This window comes from Artemia sp. Qi Xiang Cuo, chromosome 20 (genome assembly GCF_049724085.1).
Source record: "Artemia sp. Qi Xiang Cuo chromosome 20, ASM4972408v1, whole genome shotgun sequence".
Lineage (NCBI taxonomy): Eukaryota > Metazoa > Arthropoda > Branchiopoda > Anostraca > Artemiidae > Artemia > Artemia sp. Qi Xiang Cuo.
Window position 1 is genome coordinate 32,646,741 of NC_142813.1, and position 19,454 is coordinate 32,666,194.

Consider the following 19,454-nt stretch of genomic DNA (forward strand, 5'->3'; position numbering starts at 1 on the left):
ATATATGAATGATTAAAGGCGGTGACCGACAAAAACATTTGAAGCTAAAGAAAACTTTAAAATTTAGTAAATTGTCAAACAATGTCAAAAATGTAATTTTTTCCTGAAATTGAAACCTCTTAGTTTAACTTGGGTATTGGACCTTTCATCTATGCCGAACAAAAAAAATAACTAGTTGAAGCTGCGATTAAATTCTTCATCAATATAAAATCAAAAACATGAAAATTAAAAATGTAAAATGTATATTTCAAAGAAATAATAGCCTTCTTAATAATTTAATGTCGACAAACATTGGAAATTGGTTTTCTTCAGTATTGTGTATGAATTGTTAAACTTTACTAGCATGATCCTCATATTTTATTTTTAAGTTTCAGGAGGCACAATCAATCTTTGATTGTAGCCAATGGAGAGAAATGACATTAACTGAAGAGGTGGATATAACATTATCAAGTGTAGGAAATTCGGTAGAACGGGAGGAGAAAAAGTTGAAAACTCCAGTAGACATGGCATTAGATGAAGATACAATGGAGTTTCACCCTCCACCCACTAAAAGACGAATGGTTGAAGATATACATATCGATGGTGATAGCAAAGAGTTTCACCCCCCACCAGCTAAAAGACGGAAAGTTGTTATAGAGAGAGATCAGCAGTTGATGATGAAGATGATGTCAAAGTAATAAAACGATAGAATATATAGATTTATATCCAATATTTCAATAAAACACCTTTTTTATATATTTAGGAAATTGTGTCTTTTAGAATCATGCTATAGTTTTACATATAGCTCTGAAAAGTCCAAATAGCCAACTACTCATCCCAAATCATAATTTTCTGACAACGCATACCTATGAAAGGCTAAGAATCTTAGCTCTGAAAAGTCCAAAAAGCAAACTACACCCCCCAAATCATAGGTTTCAGACAACATTCACCTATGATAGGCTAAGAAATCTAGCTCAGAAAAAACCGAAATAGTAATTTACATATCCCAAATCCTAGGTTTCAGTCAACAAACCCCTACGAAAGGCTAAGAAATCCAGCTCAGAAAAGCCCGAAATAGTAATTTACATATCCCAAATCATAAGTTTCAGACAACACCCAGCTATGAAATACTAGGAAACCTAGCTCATAAAAGCCTGAAATAGCAAACTATTCATCCCAAACTATAGGTTTCAGACAACAAACGCCTATGAGAGACTAACAATCCTAGCTCTGAAAAGTCCAACTAGCAAACTAGACATCCCAAATCATAATTTTCTGACAACACACACCTATGAAAGGGTAAGAAATCCAGCTCAGAAAAGTCAAAAATAGCAAACCACCCATCCCAAATCGTAGGTTTCAGACAACACATACCTATGAAAGACTAAGAAATCCAACTCAGAAAAGTCAAAAATATCAACCCATACACCCCCAATCATAGGTTTCAGACCACACACATCAACGAAAGACGGGGCCCGGGGAGGGCCTTTAAGGTTTTGGGGGGCCTTGAGGGCCGGGTGGTCCTTTGGGAGCTTGGGAGACCTTTGGGAGCCCGGAGAACCTTTGGGGACCGGGGGCTTCATTCGGGGTTGGGGTAGGGGGATCGGAACCCTTGGGGTTTTGGTAGGGGACCTCACAACACTGTTTAAATGGAACTTGTGTATTATAACGGCCACAGAGTTTCATCCTCAAATCCTCTTCTAAAAACTTTTCTAAAATCATCTTTTAAAATGTCTCTAACTGTTTCGCCGAAATAATTCCATAAAATGTCTAAATGGTTTCGCCCAAATAATCCCTAAACGTAATTTCAGCGAGTTCCCTTTGTTTTTGGCATCTCTGCGCTGACACATTTCAAATTACTAAGAAACCTGATTCCCGCGCTAAAACAATTCATCGCTAAGATGTTTCTTTGAGAATTGTTTCCAATCTATCTCGAGCATGCACTTGCCCAAAACAACAACAACAACAAATACTATTTCTGGATCATAAAATTTGACTCGAGCTTACAACAACAAATACTATTTCCTAGATCATAACATTCTTCCCTAGCATACAACAACAAATACTCTTTCCTGGATCATAACATTTGCCTCGAGCTTACAACAACAACAAATACTATTTCTGGATCATAACATTTGCATCGAGCTTACAATAACAAATACTCTTTCCTGACATCATAACAATCTTCCCTAGCGGGCCAAAAACACCAACAACAAATACTCTTTCCTGACATCATAACATTCTCCCCTAGCGGGCACTTGGCCAAAAACACCAACAACAAATACTCTTTCCTGACATCATAACATTCTCCCCTAGCGGGCACTTGGCCAAAAACAACAAATACTGTTTCCTGACATCATAACATTCTCCCCTAGCAGGCACTTGACCAAAAACACCCCTGGAGAAAGAGCTCATTGACTCTGTCCCCGTTAAACTATGGAAAAAAGTTCTAGGTGGCAGCAGGGGTGAATCGTGGCGCTGGTACCCCCCTCTCTACTCACATTATTGGGGGCAACTTCCCTCTCCAAACAACACCTCTGACTATTATTGATACCCTGCACTTTTTAGTCACAAAATGAGCAAAGAGCATTCAATTACTAATACCTTCCCAACCTAAAAATACATTGGTAGCTTCCATATTCATCTTGAGCCCTACTTCCTGTCTGAGTAGGGTAAGTCCCCTAGCACTTTACCAATGCCTATTCTTGGCCTGATATTCTGATTAAAAAATAATTTTCCTGTAGATGGACAACAGGCTCCTAATCTTGGACATTATGTGTAAAGGGTTAAATAGTTGTGATTGATTGATGGTTAGGCCAGGACAGTTGGGATTTGTTGACTACAATCTTTGAAATCATCTGGTTTTTTAACATTTGAATTTAGACAAAAGTTACTTCTAGCCTATTTAAATTTCATAAAAAAATTTCAACTGAAAGTAAGGAGCAACATCAAAACTTAAAACAAACAGAAATTATTAATTATATGAGGGGGCAGCCCCCTTCTCAATACCTTGCTCTTTACGCTAAAGTTTTTCTGGACTTATAAAAAAAGTTTATTATTCTAATTAAACAGCTGTTGTGTTTCTTTAAATAACCTTAAATTACATCTTGGAGTAATCTAGGGATTTCTCCTTGTAAAGCTCCAGGGTTGACAATTTGAGTTGAATCCATAGCTTCCAAGTTGAGGATGCAATTTTAGGTATATATTTACACATTAGGGGGGTGGGAGTTTATATTCTGTGAATATATAGGTCCTAAGAAGTTCATGAATTTCTTAAAAAACTGTAAAATTCATAAGTCAATAATGTGAACAACAAAAAATTTACTAAAAGTAGCTAAACTAGAATTTTACTGTTAGGTGACATAGAATTTATTTAGGGTTAGTTAGCAAGCTAATCCACACTTTAACAGCTAAATCATTGTAAGATTTCCATCACTCTTCCTAGAAAACGGATTGTTTCACTATTAGGTTTGTCAAATTCTTTTTAGAGTATGTAATCAGCTTGAATATTTTAACCAAATACTGCACTCACATTTTCAAATATAGGCGTACTGATAGACAACAGTGAAGCCTAAGCTTGGCCAAATATTTAAAGCCTGAACCTAATCCTAGAAATTTTTTTTACTTACAAATAAAGTAAACATACCACTTGATGCCTTTTTTTATGCTCTATCTGAATATAATAAGGTACTTGTGCATTATACCCACTCTTTTATATAGCCTACTGCTAGTTTGTTTAATGCTAGGCTAATGAAATAAAAAAAATAGGATGAATCTAGAATAGCGTAGAAAGAAATTTGGGCTATATATTTGCGCATTAAGGTAAGGGGGGTGGGGGGGGGGGGGGTGGTAAAGAAAAACTCACACTTCACTTTTGCATGCCACATGTGCTTGGCTAAGTAAGTTGATAAATGTTGGTAGTGAGTACTTTGGTGCTGTTTATTTTGCCATTTGGCTGAGCCCCACATTCACTCTACTTTTTCTGTATTTCCGCCCGTTATTGGGTATCTCTATTTGCACCCATTGATTGGGTATCGCTCCTGCATCTGTCCTGGTAACTGCTGTGTCTCATTTGACATATATAAAAGAGTGGGTATAATGCACAAGTACCTATAATAATACTTTTAATAAAATTCAACTTTAGCTACTTTTGGCCATCTTGGAAAAGGGTTAGGTTAGGAAAATGGAACTTTCAGGGATGTGTCTACAGGCTAAAGTATGCCATGGGAAGGTATTTTGAAGAATCTACCTCTGCTTCTGCCCCCTATAAATGGTCCTGAAATTTCCTACATGACAGGTCTTTACCTATTGAAATTTTGACAAAAAAACATTTTACCTTATATTTCAGATATAATGTTCTTTTTCTCTGGCTTTAGTTCTGAAAAAGCAATTCCTGATGTTTGAGTAGAATTTTAAGTCATATCAATGTTTTTTTTTTCAAAATTTAGAAAATGTATTTGCATATCTTTAAAGCATTATAAATTGGGATTAATCAAAGTTTTGAAGCTGAAATATTTTTGCTGTACTTCATTTAAGTAGAAGATCTATGGTATTTTCCAAGGTTTCATTTTTATAACACACCCTTTTTCAAAGGTCATCAAATGTCAGAACCCTCTAGGGACAGGAGTGGAGGTATGTGCTTCAAACCACCTTCCCTGGACATACTTTACCCTGTAGACCCACCCCTGAAAGTTTCATTTTCCTAACATGACCCCTTTCAAAGATAGCTAAGGTAGAATTTTACCATCATTTTTGTTGGAAATGATATTTACCCCAACCTCTATATATACAAATTCAGGGTATATATTTGCACATTAAGCGAGGTTGGGGTAAATTTTATTTCTGGTGTAAATTGAGAGGTAAGTTTAAGCTGTTTGCCCACAACCACCCCCCCCACTAATGTGCAAATATATACCTTAAATTGGTATATATTGGGGTGGGAGAAAAATTCATTTCCGACAAAAATGATCATTATATTTGGAAAGAGCATATAAAAGCCATTGAGTTATATGTTTATTTTATTCATAAGTCAATAATATGAACTGCAAAAAATTACTGAAAATGCTTTCTAATCTTTGATACATGGTCATAAAGCATATACATATATGCTCCCCAATCACAGACATTGCCATTGTTATCCCTAACCACATACACATATTATTCGTAATCACAGACTCATTCAAGCTTGGATAGATTTAACTAAAAACAAGGATGTTGAAGTAGAATAATTGTATCAAACAGTATGTGGTAGGCTAACAAACTGTAACTAAGGAGCAACACAACTCAATAGTAGCCTAACTAAAACTCTAAAAAACAGAATTTCGATATCAATCAATAAATTTCTTGGTGGTGCTATAATTTAGCCAGGATGAAAGTGAAAACATCATTTGATGCCTTTTCTTATGCTCTTTCATAATTCAATAATCACTTTTAGGGCTATTTGCATCTTGAGCCCGTAAAGAGGCCCTGAAAGTATCTTACATGAATTATGAAAGAGCATAAAAAAGCATCAAATGATATTTTCACTTTCATCCTAGGTAAATTATATGGCCCACTGGAAATTTACCATAAACTTTATCCCCCCACCCCCTTAATGTGCAAATATATACCCTGAAGTTTTGACAGCAAAGTCTCAAATTGCAAAATTAAGCACTATTTTTGTTGATGGCATTTGAAAATCTTGAAATGGTAGGAAAACAGTTTGAATTGAAAATCAAGTATTTTGCAGGTTAGGTTACATTATAACTTCTTTATGTGGCTAAAAAAAAAGAAAAATTTTTGGGGCCCCTTTAAGGGTTCTAGATGCAACTAGCCCCAGACGCAATTATTGAATTATGAAAGAGCATAAATAAAGGCATCAAATGACGTTTTTACTTTCATCCTAGCTAAATTATAGCATGACCTAGAAATTTACCTATTGATCTATATATATATTATATATATCAAATGATATTTGCATATATCAAACATGCCTGAGAAAATTTGCCTGATTTTCAAAAAAGGGAAACATATCCCCCCCTTTTTTCTCAAAGTCATCTCATCAAAATTTTGAGATAGCCATTTTGTTCAGCATAGCTGAAAGGTCCAATAACTATACCTGTGGAGATAACATGACCTCCCACAGGCTCTATTTTATGCTCTTTCATAATTCAATAATCACTTCTAGGGCTGATTGCATCTTGAGCCCTTAAAGAGCACCTGAAGGCATCTTACATGAATTATGAAAGAGCATAAAAAAGCATCAAATGATATTTTAACTTTCATACTAGGTAAATTATATGGCCCACTGCAAATTTACCATGAACTTTATCCCCCCCACCCCCTTAATGTGCAAATATATACCCTGAAGTTTTGACAGCAAAGTTTCAAACTGCAAAATTAAGCACTATTTTGTTGATGGCATTTGAAAAGCTTGAAATGGTAGGAAAACAGTCTGAAATGAAAATCAAGTATTTTGCAGGTTAGGTCGCGTTATAACTTCTTTGCGTGGTTACAAAAATGAAATATCTTTGGGGCCCCTTTAAGGGCTCTAGATGCAACTAGCCCCAGACGCAAATATTGAATTATGAAAGAGCATAAATAAAGGTATCAAATGTCGTTTTTACTTTCATCCTAGCTAAATTATAGCATGACCTAGAAATTTACCTATTGATCTGTATATATATATATATATATTATATATATCAAATGATATTTGCATATATCAAACATGCCTGAGGAAATTTGACTGATTTTAAAAAAGGGGAAACATCCCCCCCCACCCTTTTCCCTCAAAGTCATCTCATCAAAATTTTGAGATATCCATTTTGTTCAGTAGAGCTGAAAGGTTCAATAACTATACCTGTGGAGATGAAATGACCCCCCCCATGCCCTATGGAAAGGTATTTAAGTTATAAGATTTGCCTATTGTTTATATATAGTATTTATTATTTGGAAGTATGCATATATTTTTTGGGTGGAGGGGGTACTTTTCTGCTAGGGGGATTTTCCATGGGGAAGGAAGTTTCTGTTGGGTCAACTTTGCAGGGGGAATTTTACACTGAAAGAATTTGCCAGAATTCCTATACAAATTTCTTTTTATTAGTCTTATAGTCTCTTTGCTGACTCAATTTTACATGTGGAGATGTTGAGGAAAATTGTCTAGGGGGAAATTTTTAACAGGTTGTGGTTATTAGAATATCTTACAAAGTAACAATCCAATGTTGGGGTTCACATTGGTGTGCATATATTAATATACTTATTCAGATGCTCATGTCATAACTTGTAATATACTTAATAGGGTAGGATAAATGAAGCAAGTTACCACTTTTTGGATGCTGTTTTTCTTAACTGTAAAATAAAAGACCCTAAAGCAACCAAAGAAAAAGTAATTGGAAAAAGATTCATATAGCTTTTCATATTAATCTCAATCCAATTTCATTGAGGAAAATTGAAAAAACGCATACAGTATACCAGATTGTGAAACAAAACGTGATAATATGGTCATGGTTTAGAGGTAAAAGAGAATTTCAAAAGTGGTCAAAGCGGAAATATTTCATTTTTCACTTTGGGAACATTATCTTACATTTTTAAATTTATTTAACAGCTAGTTTGACTAAACATTTTCGTCATGCTAATGCTTTTTTTTAAAATAAAGAGTGCTTTTTAATTCTAGGCTATTACAAGCAATGGCTAGCCGGATCAAGAATAAAAGAACAACTTTGGAAAGGATCAAGAAGTCTCTTTCAAACAAGTATTTTGCTGATGTGAATATTTATTCTCGTATATATGAGAAGGAACCAAAAGGCGGCATAAAATGTATGTAAAAGGTTGCATAGTCTTTTAGTTTGTAGTTTCTTGTATTATTAATTGATATGTAGTATAGTATGTAGTATATGCTGATGATTTAAGTATCCCAGATGAAAGTGTGAGGGAAATGAAGGATCTTTTAGAGGTTTTGCGAGTTCAGAGTGCTAGAATAGGTTTGAAAATTAATGTTAAGAAGACTAAGTCACTAAGGCTAGGAATAAGTGAAGATGAAAAAGGTGAGATTGGGTAACGAAAAGATTGATCAGGTGGACAGCTTCACTTACCTTTGTAGTATAATTAATAAAGACGGCGGGAGCAGTGAAGATGTTAAAAATAGAATGAATAGCCAATGCTCAGGGTGTTTTTTTTACAGTTGAAAAAAGTTTGGAAGAATAGAAAGATAAGTCTGCAAACCATGATTAGAATATTAGAAGCTACAGAGATGACAGAGGTTAAATATGACACTGAAGCATGGCCGCTCCGAAAAGCGGATGAAGGTTTGCTAGATGTTTTCCAGAGAGATTGCTTACGGATTGTTCTGGGTACCCAGCTGACTGACCGTATTTCAAACAGTAGGCTGTACGAAAGATGTGGTGCAATACCACTTTCTAGGGGTATAAGGAAAGAAAGGTTAAGTTGTGCAGATGAAGGATGACAGATTGCCGAAGATTGTTCTTTTCCGCCAACCGTCTAGAGCTAAACGGAAAGTAGGTTGTCGTCATCTGAAGTGGGAGGACGTCATAAAGAAAGATTTGAAGGAAATGGGAACTTCGTGGGAAGGTGTAAAAAGGGAGGCTTTGAATAGATTGGAATGAAAGAGAAGTTTGCATAGCTGTATTGGCCTCAAGCGGCTTGGTGCTGCGGAGAGTTGTTAGTACTAGTAGTATAGAGCTATTCTTATGGCTTAGCTATTCTAGCATACCTGCTAACATTTAAGGGGAATTCTTCCTTAAAGATCTGCCTAAGGGTTCCTTGCCAAACTTGGTGGCAGGAAAAAGTTCTTTCTTTCTACCCTTCATGTAGGAGGAATCCTCTTATCTCTTTTTAATAGTCTGATTGCTGTTAATAATGCATATGTGTGCTTATGGTGACTACTTGATTTCACCTAGCCCATTATATTTGTGAAACCCATCTCCCCTCCATTTTTGGCAATCTGTAGAGTCAATCTAATCTATGTTGCAAATGACTGCAATGGCAAGAAAATTAAATTGTCCTTTGGCATTCTAAGTTTTCTTATTGTTAATCATCACAGAGCTCAAATAAAGTTACTATGGTCACTGCTTGTTTTTTTTTTACACGAAGTTCTTGTTAAGTTATTTTTTTTGAGAAAAGTCAAATTCCTTTTATTATCTTCGCTAGTTTTCAGTTTTCTACCAACAGTATGAAAAACAAATTTTGTTGCTTCATGTTGTTTTAACTTTCGCTGTTGGACCTTGATCTTAAACAAGTTATCATTCATGTCTTTTTTAAGTTTATCATTTCATCTATTGTTTCACACTGTGTTGCTGCTTTATATTAGTCAAAGAACTGCTTAAAAGCCAAGATCCAATAAAAAAGTTTATATTTGGTAGAGTCTGATATCTAAACTCCAGGAGAATGCGTTAAGATGGTATTTGCCTTGTTTATTTTTTTAATTTTTCGAATAGTTCTTTGATTTTCTTGTGCAACTAACGACTCAGCCATGCATAAATACCCCACCTTTTGTACAGGGCATTTGAAAGTTCATTGGATTATAAATTGTTATTATAAGAAAAGCTCTTAGCACATGTAAAGACTGGCAGCTGTTAAAAAAAAAATACACCAAATTTGGGACATATTTTAGTAGATTTTTCAAATATTTGCCATTTGTAGTCCTCTGGATAAAAAGTAAATATAATATTTTTTTATTATTTTGTGGATAAAACAGTTTAAAGAAACTAACCATGGCAAAATGAGATGATCTCATGACAAACTAAGAATACAGAATCAATGGTTGTGGGGGCACCAGTGAAACTTGGGCTCCTTCATTGGTATTTTTCGCCCCTCCACCCATGTAATTAGCGAAACTTGATCTTCTGGTGAAGCACGTGCCCCAAAAATCACTCTCTAGATACGTCTCTGTCAAACCCAACTCTTTAATTCAAAGTTTAACTATTGCGGAACTATGCTTCTTCAAAAAATCCTATTTCTTCATTTTTACTTTTTTTTGCACCTGGCGGGCTGGCATTCTGGTGCTGTTCCTGAGGAGTTCTTGAGGGTTTTGAGTATCACGAATACGGGTGAATAATTTCAATTGTATTTATGCAGGTGATTAGAAAGATTATCTTTTAAAACACACATTCAAAATATACGCTTAAAGATTTCAAGGTATGTTGGTTTAATGCGGAGGTTGAAGCATTATTTGCCCTACTCTGCTTTACGAAGCATTTATTTTGCTCTGATTCAGTCTAATACTAATTATTGTTCTCTAGTATATTTATCTACATTTAAAAGCCATATTAAACCAATACAGATTTTACAAAATAAAGCAGTAAGAATCCTCAAACTTTTTATTTCATCGCCTATTTCACTTCCAAATAAGTCTTCTACAGTATCTTTGTATATTTATTTTGATATACTTCCAGTTTCTCAACAATTTACTCTTTGAGCAATTATTTTCAAATTTAATTATGACATTAAGAAATTACCGCCATATTATCTCAATCAAAGTTTGTTCTCCCGATCACAAGATTTACATCGTTATAACACGCGACAAAAAAAGAGTATCTGCATTGACAAGTATAGTACTGAGAGATCTAAATTTGCCCCGTTTGTGTCAATAGCCCGGTGCTGGGATGCTCACAAGGATTTTATTGATAAATTTTCTTCTATCCATTTAATAAAAAGGAATCTTAAATTTCATTTAGTTCAGGATTATTTTTAATTAAGTGTCTTTTTAATATGATTAAGTTATTTGTTTGGATTTTTGTTCTATGTGAATGTGGGCCTCTCGGCTATCTTTAAGTATGAATTTATATTTAATAATATTGATCTCTCTTTTTTTTTTATATATATTTATATTTATATTTGGATCCTGGGCTAGCTGCTACTTTCATATTATTTTTGTATTATTGTATCTCTGCCGTCGTAATTATCTTTGTATTGTAGCGTAAAATTTTTTATTGTATCTTTGTCTAGGCCTAGTTTTTCGAGCTTGTCTCCCCATGGGCCTATGTCAATTATATACATGTTTATGTTAATAATAAAATGATTGAACTTGAAAAAAAAAACCATACAATTTAACCCACTTCTGAGAGAAGGTTTGTAACTCACGGAACATATGCGCACTCCGGTGGGCCCTGCTCAGTGTACATTTAAGGCACCTTCTTCCCCTTCCACTTTTATTTACGGCCCTGAGCGAGGGTGCCCAAGTTTCTACTATGGACCCCTACGGACAAGGTCCCTCCTTGGCCCGTACCTCCAATGAAGCTAAATAATTTCTGAGACCACACTGGCTAATCATGATGAATAGTAAAGAAGAGAAAAAAGAGGATTATACAAGCCAGTGAAAAATGTAGACTGAAATGAAAATTTTTTGGTCAAGACCTCCGCTTGACCGTCCTCAGTGCACGATAATAAAATAAAAATTTACTAATAAAAATCCGAGGATATCATAAAAAAATCAAACATTTAAACAAAACACAACTAAAATTTGACAAACCCTTCCAGTTGACGCCCCATTTATAATGAACAAGTTAATTCTGATCGTTTGTACTTAAATCAACAAAATCATATTTGCAACCTAACCTAATCTGTGATGGTATTTTACCCGGGAAGTGTTTAGCTTTAAAAAATGCTCTGTATAAATAAAAAAAAAATTGAATTGCCACTCGGTACTTTATTTTTTTTTATTCAGTTACCGTTTCACCGTTACACGGAAAGGGTCGTCAAATTTTAGTTGTGTTTTTTTTAGGCTTGTTTTTTTTTTATAATATCCTTGGATTTTTATTAGTAATTTTTATTGGTACTCTTCTATTAAACGAACTCTTTTATATAGTGCTAGATTGGTTAATGCTAATGAAATAAAATAGGATGAATATATAATAGTTTAGAAACAAATTTGGGCTATATATTTGCACATTAGGGGTGGAGGGGTGGGTGTGGGGATAAGCATACCATATATTAAATACGTAACCTAGCCTAGGTACCTTCCCCCCTCCCTAAATCCCAAACAACAACAACTTAAAGTTGTTGTTCTTGCCTTTGTATACATTTTTCACTGGCTTGTATAATTCTTGTTTTTCTCTTCTTTACTATTTTTCCAATGAAGGTACCCTACATATCTGTCGGACGTTCCCCTATCGCCACCTGAGGACTTTAATTAAATTAAAAAAATCAATTAAAAAAAACTATACCTTTTAACAATTGGGAAATTATGCAATACCATCACAACACGAGGATACAATATTTTTGTCTCCTGGGATACAAATAGAAAACACACCCCTTAACTTTCATCATGACGAAAAACTTCCCATCATTATATGGATTGAAATTGAATGATTATGGATTCTTACTCTATAATGAAGGTAGATGTGGAAATACCTACCTTCATTATATGGTAGCGATATTCATTATTTGATACGGCAAAATAACGCATTTTTTTGGAGAACGAAAGAAACTTTTTAAGAAGACAGAGTAGAATTATGTAAAAAAGAAAATCAAATGACCACATTCTCAATTTTAAAATGAGTCATTGCTTTGCTGCCCACTCACATCCCCATTAACAAATAAACGGAATTTATCATTATAATTGCTTTATCAAAAGTGTGTGAACAACCTATTAGAAAAATCAAACACAAAAATACCCTATGACAGCGTAGTGGATGAGGCCGGGTTCACTATTGTAGGGTCGCTGGTTCAATCCCGCGTGTCACAAGGAAGTCATTGTATTCGTTGTATATCCTTTTTTTTCGTTGTTTTTGATTCCTTATCCAATATCTGTCTCAAGATGATATTTGTTATCCTAATAGATAAGAACAAATTTACTCCGCCACAACCTTAATTTTTTTTTACATTTCGATGAAGATATGAGACATATATTTGCCTAAAAGGTACAAGATCCTTGTTGTAAAAAAAGAGCGGGAAATTAGGTATCCTCTCACATATTTCAATCAAAACGGGCGAAAACAGAAAAAGGAAACAAAAGCCAATAGCTGAAAATTCAGAATTCATGATATTGGGTTGGCTGAAGAGGCAGATGTGCTAGTTAAAGCATATTATTGGTTTAGATACTTTAAGTTGAATTTATGCGTATTAAGAAAAATTAAAAACTAAGATAAAACTAAAAAAAAAAAGAAAAATAAAAGGTAATATTTCCCAAAAATGATAGTTCTTCGTCTGCTCACGGTGTTGTCTTTGTTTTTTTTTTTTTTTTTTTTTATTTTATTTTAAACCGACTCTTTATAAAATTAAATAAAAAAAACGAGTTTTTTTTTAATGAAAGTAAGGAGCGACATTAAAACTTAAAACGAACAGAAATTATTCTTTATATGAAAGAAGCTGTCCCCTCCTCAACGCCTCGCTCTTTACGCTAAAGTCTTTTATTGTTCTTAAAAATAGAGTGGGGAGAAAGATTCAAATTAAGACCAAGGTGTTGAGGAGGGGACAGCCCCTTCCATATACGGAATAATTTCTGTTCGTTTTAAGTTTTAATGTCGCTCCTTACTTTCGGTTAAAAAAAAAACTTGTCGTTTTTATTTAATTTCTGAACGTTTTTAAATTAATACAGGTTTTGATTTCGGGTCACCGTACACGAATAATTAAAACGAAATTTGCATATTAATTTTACTGTTTTTGGCTAATTGGCATTACATATGAAACTCCGAGAGGAAAGAAAATAATAAAATGAAAAATAAAAAAAGGTGAGCAAACGAGGATTTTTGTCAGCCAGTGGCAAACCATGATGACAAAGAAACAAGCAAATATTTCGTCAAGGACCTCCGCCAAGTCATCCTCGGTGCTAAACAAAAAAGAAAGAAAAAAAAAAAAACAAAGAAAATCTAATATTTCGATGTTTACCCGACAACGACAGAACAGACACTAAATAAAAACCAGGTAGGAATCAAATGGCGTTCTCGAAAGTTGTTTAATTTCATTTACGAACGTTTTTATTAGTAATAAATATACGTGATTTACGTAACAAATTTCTATATTCGTTTGTTTTTATTACGTATATTGGGGGGGGGGTCGCCCCCTAGGCAATACCTCGCTCTTTACGCTAAAGTTCGAATTATTTTCCAATCCATTGAGAATGACCTCTTAATCACAAAGGCCGTTAATTAGAATAAATAGCTCTTATGAAAGTACTAAAAAACCTTAGCGTAAAGAGCGAGGTTTTGACTTGGGGGCGAACCCATTCATATACGTAATTGTTTCTGTTCGTTTTAAGTTTTGATGTTGAAAAGTTTTCAGTTGAAAAGTTTTTCAGTTGACAACTTATTTTTTTATGTAATTTCTGATCGTTTTTTAAATAATGCTGGGAGATCCGGTGCCCCCTTCATAGCAATGTCCTTTTCCCCATGAAAACTTCCTCCATGAAAAGATCCTCCCACGTACCCCCTCCCCACTACCAGAAAAAATTCCCCCGAAAACGTCTGGTAACTTCCCAATAACCAATAGGCCTACTATATGTAAACAATGGACAAGTTCATGACATTCAGTCCTTCTCCCGGGGATTGTGGTGGATTAAGTCATACCCTAAGGCCTAGTTTTTATATTTTTCGACAATGCTGAACAAAGTGGCTATCTAAAAATTTTGATCGGGTGACTTTGGGAATAAATAGCGTGAGAGGGGGCCTAGTTGCCCTCAATTTTTTTGTCACTTAAAAAGGGCACTAGAACTTTAATTTCCGTTCGAATGAGCCCTCTTGCGATATTCTAGGACCACTGGGTAGATACGATCACACCTGGAAATAACACGCATCCGTGATCTTTCCTTTGGTAAAAAATACAAAATTCCACATTTTTGCAGATAGGAGCTTGAAACTCTACAGTAGAGTTCTTGGATACGCTGAATCTGATGGTGATGATCAAATAAACAAGCATCCATGATCTTTCTTTTGGTAAAAAATACAAAATTCCACATTTTTGGAGATAGGAGCTTGAAACCTCTACAGTAAAGTTCTTGGATACGCTGAATCTGATGGTGATGATCAAATAAACAAGCATCCATGATATTTCTTTTGGTAAAAAATACAAAATTCCACATTTTTGCAGATAGGAGCTTGAAACTCTACAGTAGAGTTCTTGGATACGCTGAATCTGATGATGATGATCAAATAAACAAGCATCCATGATACTTCTTTTCGTAAAAAATACAAAATTCCACATTTTTGCAGATAGGAGCTTGAAACTCTACAGTAGAATTCTTGGATACGCTGAATCTGATGGTGATGATCAAATAAACAAGCATCCATGATCTTTCTTTTGGTAAAAAATACAAAATTCCACATTTTTGCAGATAGGAGCTTGAAACTCCACAGTTGAGTTCTTGGATACGCTGAATCTGATGGTGATGATCAAATAAACAAGCATCCGTGATCTCTCTTTTGGTAAAAAATACAAAATTCCACATTTTTGCAGATAGGAGCTTGAAACTCCACAGTAGAGTTCTTGGATACGCTGAATCTGATGGTGATGATCAAATAAACAAGCATCCGTGATCTCTCTTTTGGTAAAAAATACAAAATTCCACATTTTTGCAGATAGGAGCTTGAAACTCTACAGTAGAGTTCTTGGATACGCTGAATCTGATGATCAAATAAACAAGCATCCGTGATCTCTCTTTTGGTAAAAAATGCAAAATTCCACATTTTTGCAGATAGGAGCTTGAAACTCCACAGTAGAGTTCTTGGATACGCTGAATCTGATGGTGATGATCAAATAAACAAGCATCCGTGATCTCTCTTTTGGTAAAAAATACAAAATTCCACATTTTTGCAGATAGGAGCTTGAAACTCTACAGTAGAGTTCTTGGATACGCTGAATCTGATGTTGATGATCAAATAAACAAGCATCCGTGATCTCTCTTTTGGTAAATTAAATAAAAAAAACAAGTTTTTTTAACTGAAAGTAAGGAACGACGTTAAAACTTAAAACGAACAGAAATTATTCCGTATATGAAGGGGCTGTCCCCTCCTCAACGCCTCGCTCTTTACGCTAAAGTTTTTTTATTGTTTAAAAAAATAGAGTTGTGAGAAAGTCAAACTTTAGCGTAAAGAGCGAGGCGTTGAGGAGGGGACAGCCCTCTCATATACGGAATAATTTCTGTTCGTTTTAAGTTTTAACGTCGTTCCTTACTTTCTGTTAAAAAACTTGTTTTTTTTATTTAAGTTTTGAACGTTTTTGAATTAATGCAGGTTTTGATTTTGGCTCGCAGTACATGAATAATTAAAACAAAATTTGCATATTATATTTGGTTAAATGGCTTTCTAGAAACTTGTTTAATTTTATTTACGAACGTTTTTATTAGTAATAAATATACGTAACTTAGAATTAACTTACGTAACGAACTTCTATATTCATAAACAGAATTCGCAACAGAATGGCTCATATTTATAATACTTACCCTTAGCTAGTTGAAAATGTGTATGAATTCTTCATTTTTAGCCGTTTTGCAGAGGTAATAAAGGAATATTTTGTATTTTTTCTAACTTTTGTGTGTTTTCGCAACAGAATGGCTCATATTTATAATACTTACCCTTAGCTAGTTGAAAATGTGTATGAATTCTTCATTTTTACCCGTATTGCAGAGGTAATAAAGGAATATTTTGTATTTTTTCTAACTTTTGTGTGTTTTCGCAACAGAATGGCTCATATTTATAATACTTACCCTTAGCTAGTTGAAAATGTGTATGAATTCTTCATTTTTACCTTCATATTTCAGAAATTATTCCGTATATGAAGGGGGCTGTCCCCTCCTCAACGCCTCGCTCTTTACGCTAAAGTTTTTTTATTGTTTAAAAAAATAGAGTTGTGAGAAAGTCAAACTTTAGCGTAAAGAGCGAGGCGTTGAGGAGGGGACAGCCCCTTTCATATACGGAATAATTTCTGTTCGTTTTAAGTTTTAACGTCGTTCCTTACTTTCAGTTAAAAAAACCTGCTTTTTTTATTTAATTTTTGAAAGTTTTTTATTTAATGCAGGTTTTGATTTTGACTCACCATACATGAATAATTAAAAAAAAATTTGCATATTATATTTGGTTAAATGGCTTTCTAGAAACTTGTTTAATTTTATTTACGAACGTTTTTATTAGTAATAAATATACGTAACTTAGAATTAACTTACGTAACGAACTTCTATATTCATAAATTTTTAAAACGTATATTAGGGGGTTCGCCCCCTAGTCAATACCCTGCTCTTTAAACTATAGTTCGAATTTTTTTCCAGTTCTTTAAAAATGACCTCTTAATCACAATCAGTTGATCAGTTGAAAAACTTGTTTTTTTTTATTTAATTCCTGATCTTTTTCTTTAATAATGCTGGAAAATCCGGCGGCCCCTGCCTAGCCCTGTCCCTGACCCCATGAAAACGGCCGGCAGGGACAGAGGCGGGCAGCGAGGGCCCGCCCCTCTCCTACCCCCACCGACCAGAAAAAAACACCACAGAAAAAGTCTGTATACTTCCCAATAACCAAAACAAAATGTTAAAATTGAGTAAAATTCATAACTTTCAGCCCTCCCCTGGGGACTTTGGGGGATCAAGTCATCCTAAAAGACATTTTTATCATATTTTCGACCATGCTGAACAAAATGGCTTTCTCAAAATTTTCATCGGGTGACTTTGGGAAAAAAATGAGCGTGGGAGGAGGCCTAGTTGCCCTCCATTTTTTTTGGTCATTTAAAAAGGACACTTGAACTTTTAATTTCCGTTGGAATGAGCCCTCTGGCGATATTCTAAGACCATTGGGTCAATGCGATCAACCATGGGGAAGAAAAAAACAAACAAAAAAAGAAATATACACGTATCCGTAATCTTTCTTCTGGCAAAAAATACAAAAATCCACATTTTTGTAGATAGGAGCTTGAAACCTCTACAGTAGGGTTCTCTGATACGCTGAATATGATGGTGTGATTTTCATTAAGGTTCTATAACTTTTAGGGGTCTTTCCCCCTTTTTTTGAAAATCAGCCAAATTTTCTCAGGCGCGTAACTTTTGATGGGTAACTCTAAACTTGATGAAAGTTATATATTTCAAATCAGCATTGAAATCTGATTCTTTTGATATATCTATTGGTATCAAAAACCCGTTTTCTAGAGTTTCGGTTACCATTGAGCCGGGTCGCTCCTTACTTACAGTTCGTTACCACGAACTGTTTGAAAATACAAAATTCCACATTTTTGCAGATAGGAGCTTGAAACTCTACAGTAGAGTTCTTGGATACGCTGAATCTGATGATGATGATCAAATAAACAAGCATCCGTGATCCCTCTTTTCGTAAAAAATACAAAATTCCACATTTTTGCAGATAGGAGCTTGAAACCTCTACAGTAAAGTTCTTGGATACGCTGAATCTGATGGTGTGATTTTCATTAAGTTTCTATGACTTTTAGGCGGTTTTTTCCCCTTATTTCGAAAATAAGGCAAATTTTCTCAGGCGCGCAACTTTTGATGGGTAAGGCTAAACTTTATGAAACGTGATATATTTGAAATCAGCATAAAAATCTGATTCTTTTGATGTATCTATTGGTTTCAAAATTCCTTTTTTAGAGTTTCGGTTCTTATTGAGCCGGGACGCTCCGTACTTACAGTTCGTTGCCACGAACTCTTTGATTAAAATATTTGAGAAAAAAATGACTGAATATCAAAAGTAATAGAAAATAGCTGATAAGATACTATAAATATATTGACGGCTCAAGAATCAGATCCTCCTACAGAAATGTATACCGTAAAGCATGGCATTCGTCTATCTGTCAGTTTTCTACGCATTCCTAAATGAGTAGACAAATTGGCCCAAGTTTTCTCAAAATATTTGAAAATTGAGGGTAAAAATACAGGATATAAATATACGAAAATGTGCACCAAAACCTAAAAAAAAATGTGTTGTAATGCACTTGAAAGCGCATAGCTTATGTTTCTCTTTACTATGCATTCATAAATGAGACTCAACCCTGGCATGTTTGACTCTGTCTGGCGCGGGAACATCAAGGGGGAAGGAAGGTGGTAGGTGATGAAGAAATTGAAATGCGTCGTGCTTTGTCAAAAGCTCTTCTTGCACATGTAATCCTCGCTGATAGAAGACCCAGAAGGGCTTAGAGGGAAGGATTTTTTGGAGCAGGGGTGGAGGAGTTTGGAAGAGTTCTGTTATTCCTTTTCAATAAATTGTATTATAAGTGACTTGGTACTTGGTGCTATTGCCCCCAATATATTTTACAATGGTTCTGTAGCTATTATGGAAAAATACCCAATAAATAAGTCAAACAAAAAAACAGACGTGGTACATGATGTAGAGTGAGTCTAATTGATCTTGCAGGGTTATCAAAGGCAACGGTGTAGCGTTGCCTATTGTAATGGCCAGATGGCTCCAATGTTTTATTATTTATTTATTTTTTTTCCAAACACAGCCAATCAAAATTTTGAGATAGCCATTTTGTTCAGCGTAGTTGATTTCCAGATAGAAAATATGTTTTTGAAGAGGACACTCCCCCACAACCCTCAGGGCAAGGGTTTT

The 19,454-nt window shown here is 34.7% G+C and overlaps 1 protein-coding gene across 1 annotated transcript; it reads left to right on the forward strand.

The window, feature by feature from the left end:
* The first annotated feature begins 557 nt into the window (after positions 1 to 557).
* LOC148940111 (uncharacterized) lies at positions 558 to 14,835 on the forward strand. The gene is made up of 3 exons (XM_089106075.1): positions 558 to 673; positions 7,634 to 7,776; positions 14,756 to 14,835. The coding sequence occupies exons 1-3, from the start codon at positions 558 to 560 to the stop codon at positions 14,833 to 14,835; spliced, it is 339 nt and encodes a 112-aa protein (XP_088962201.1).
* Positions 14,836 to 19,454: the final 4,619 nt, after the last annotated feature.

What these genes read in the sequence shown, in the direction of transcription:
- LOC148940111 (XM_089106075.1), top strand. Translation starts at nt 558, where the DNA reads ATGGTTGAAGATATACATATCGATGGTGATAGCAAAGAGTTTCACCCC. An exon ending in ATGATGAAGATGATGTCAAA is followed by an intron (nt 674 to 7,633) that starts GTAATAAAACGA and finishes TTTTAATTCTAG; the next exon opens with GCTATTACAAGCAATGGCTA. An exon ending in ACCAAAAGGCGGCATAAAAT is followed by an intron (nt 7,777 to 14,755) that starts GTATGTAAAAGG and finishes ACATTTTTGCAG; the next exon opens with ATAGGAGCTTGAAACTCTAC.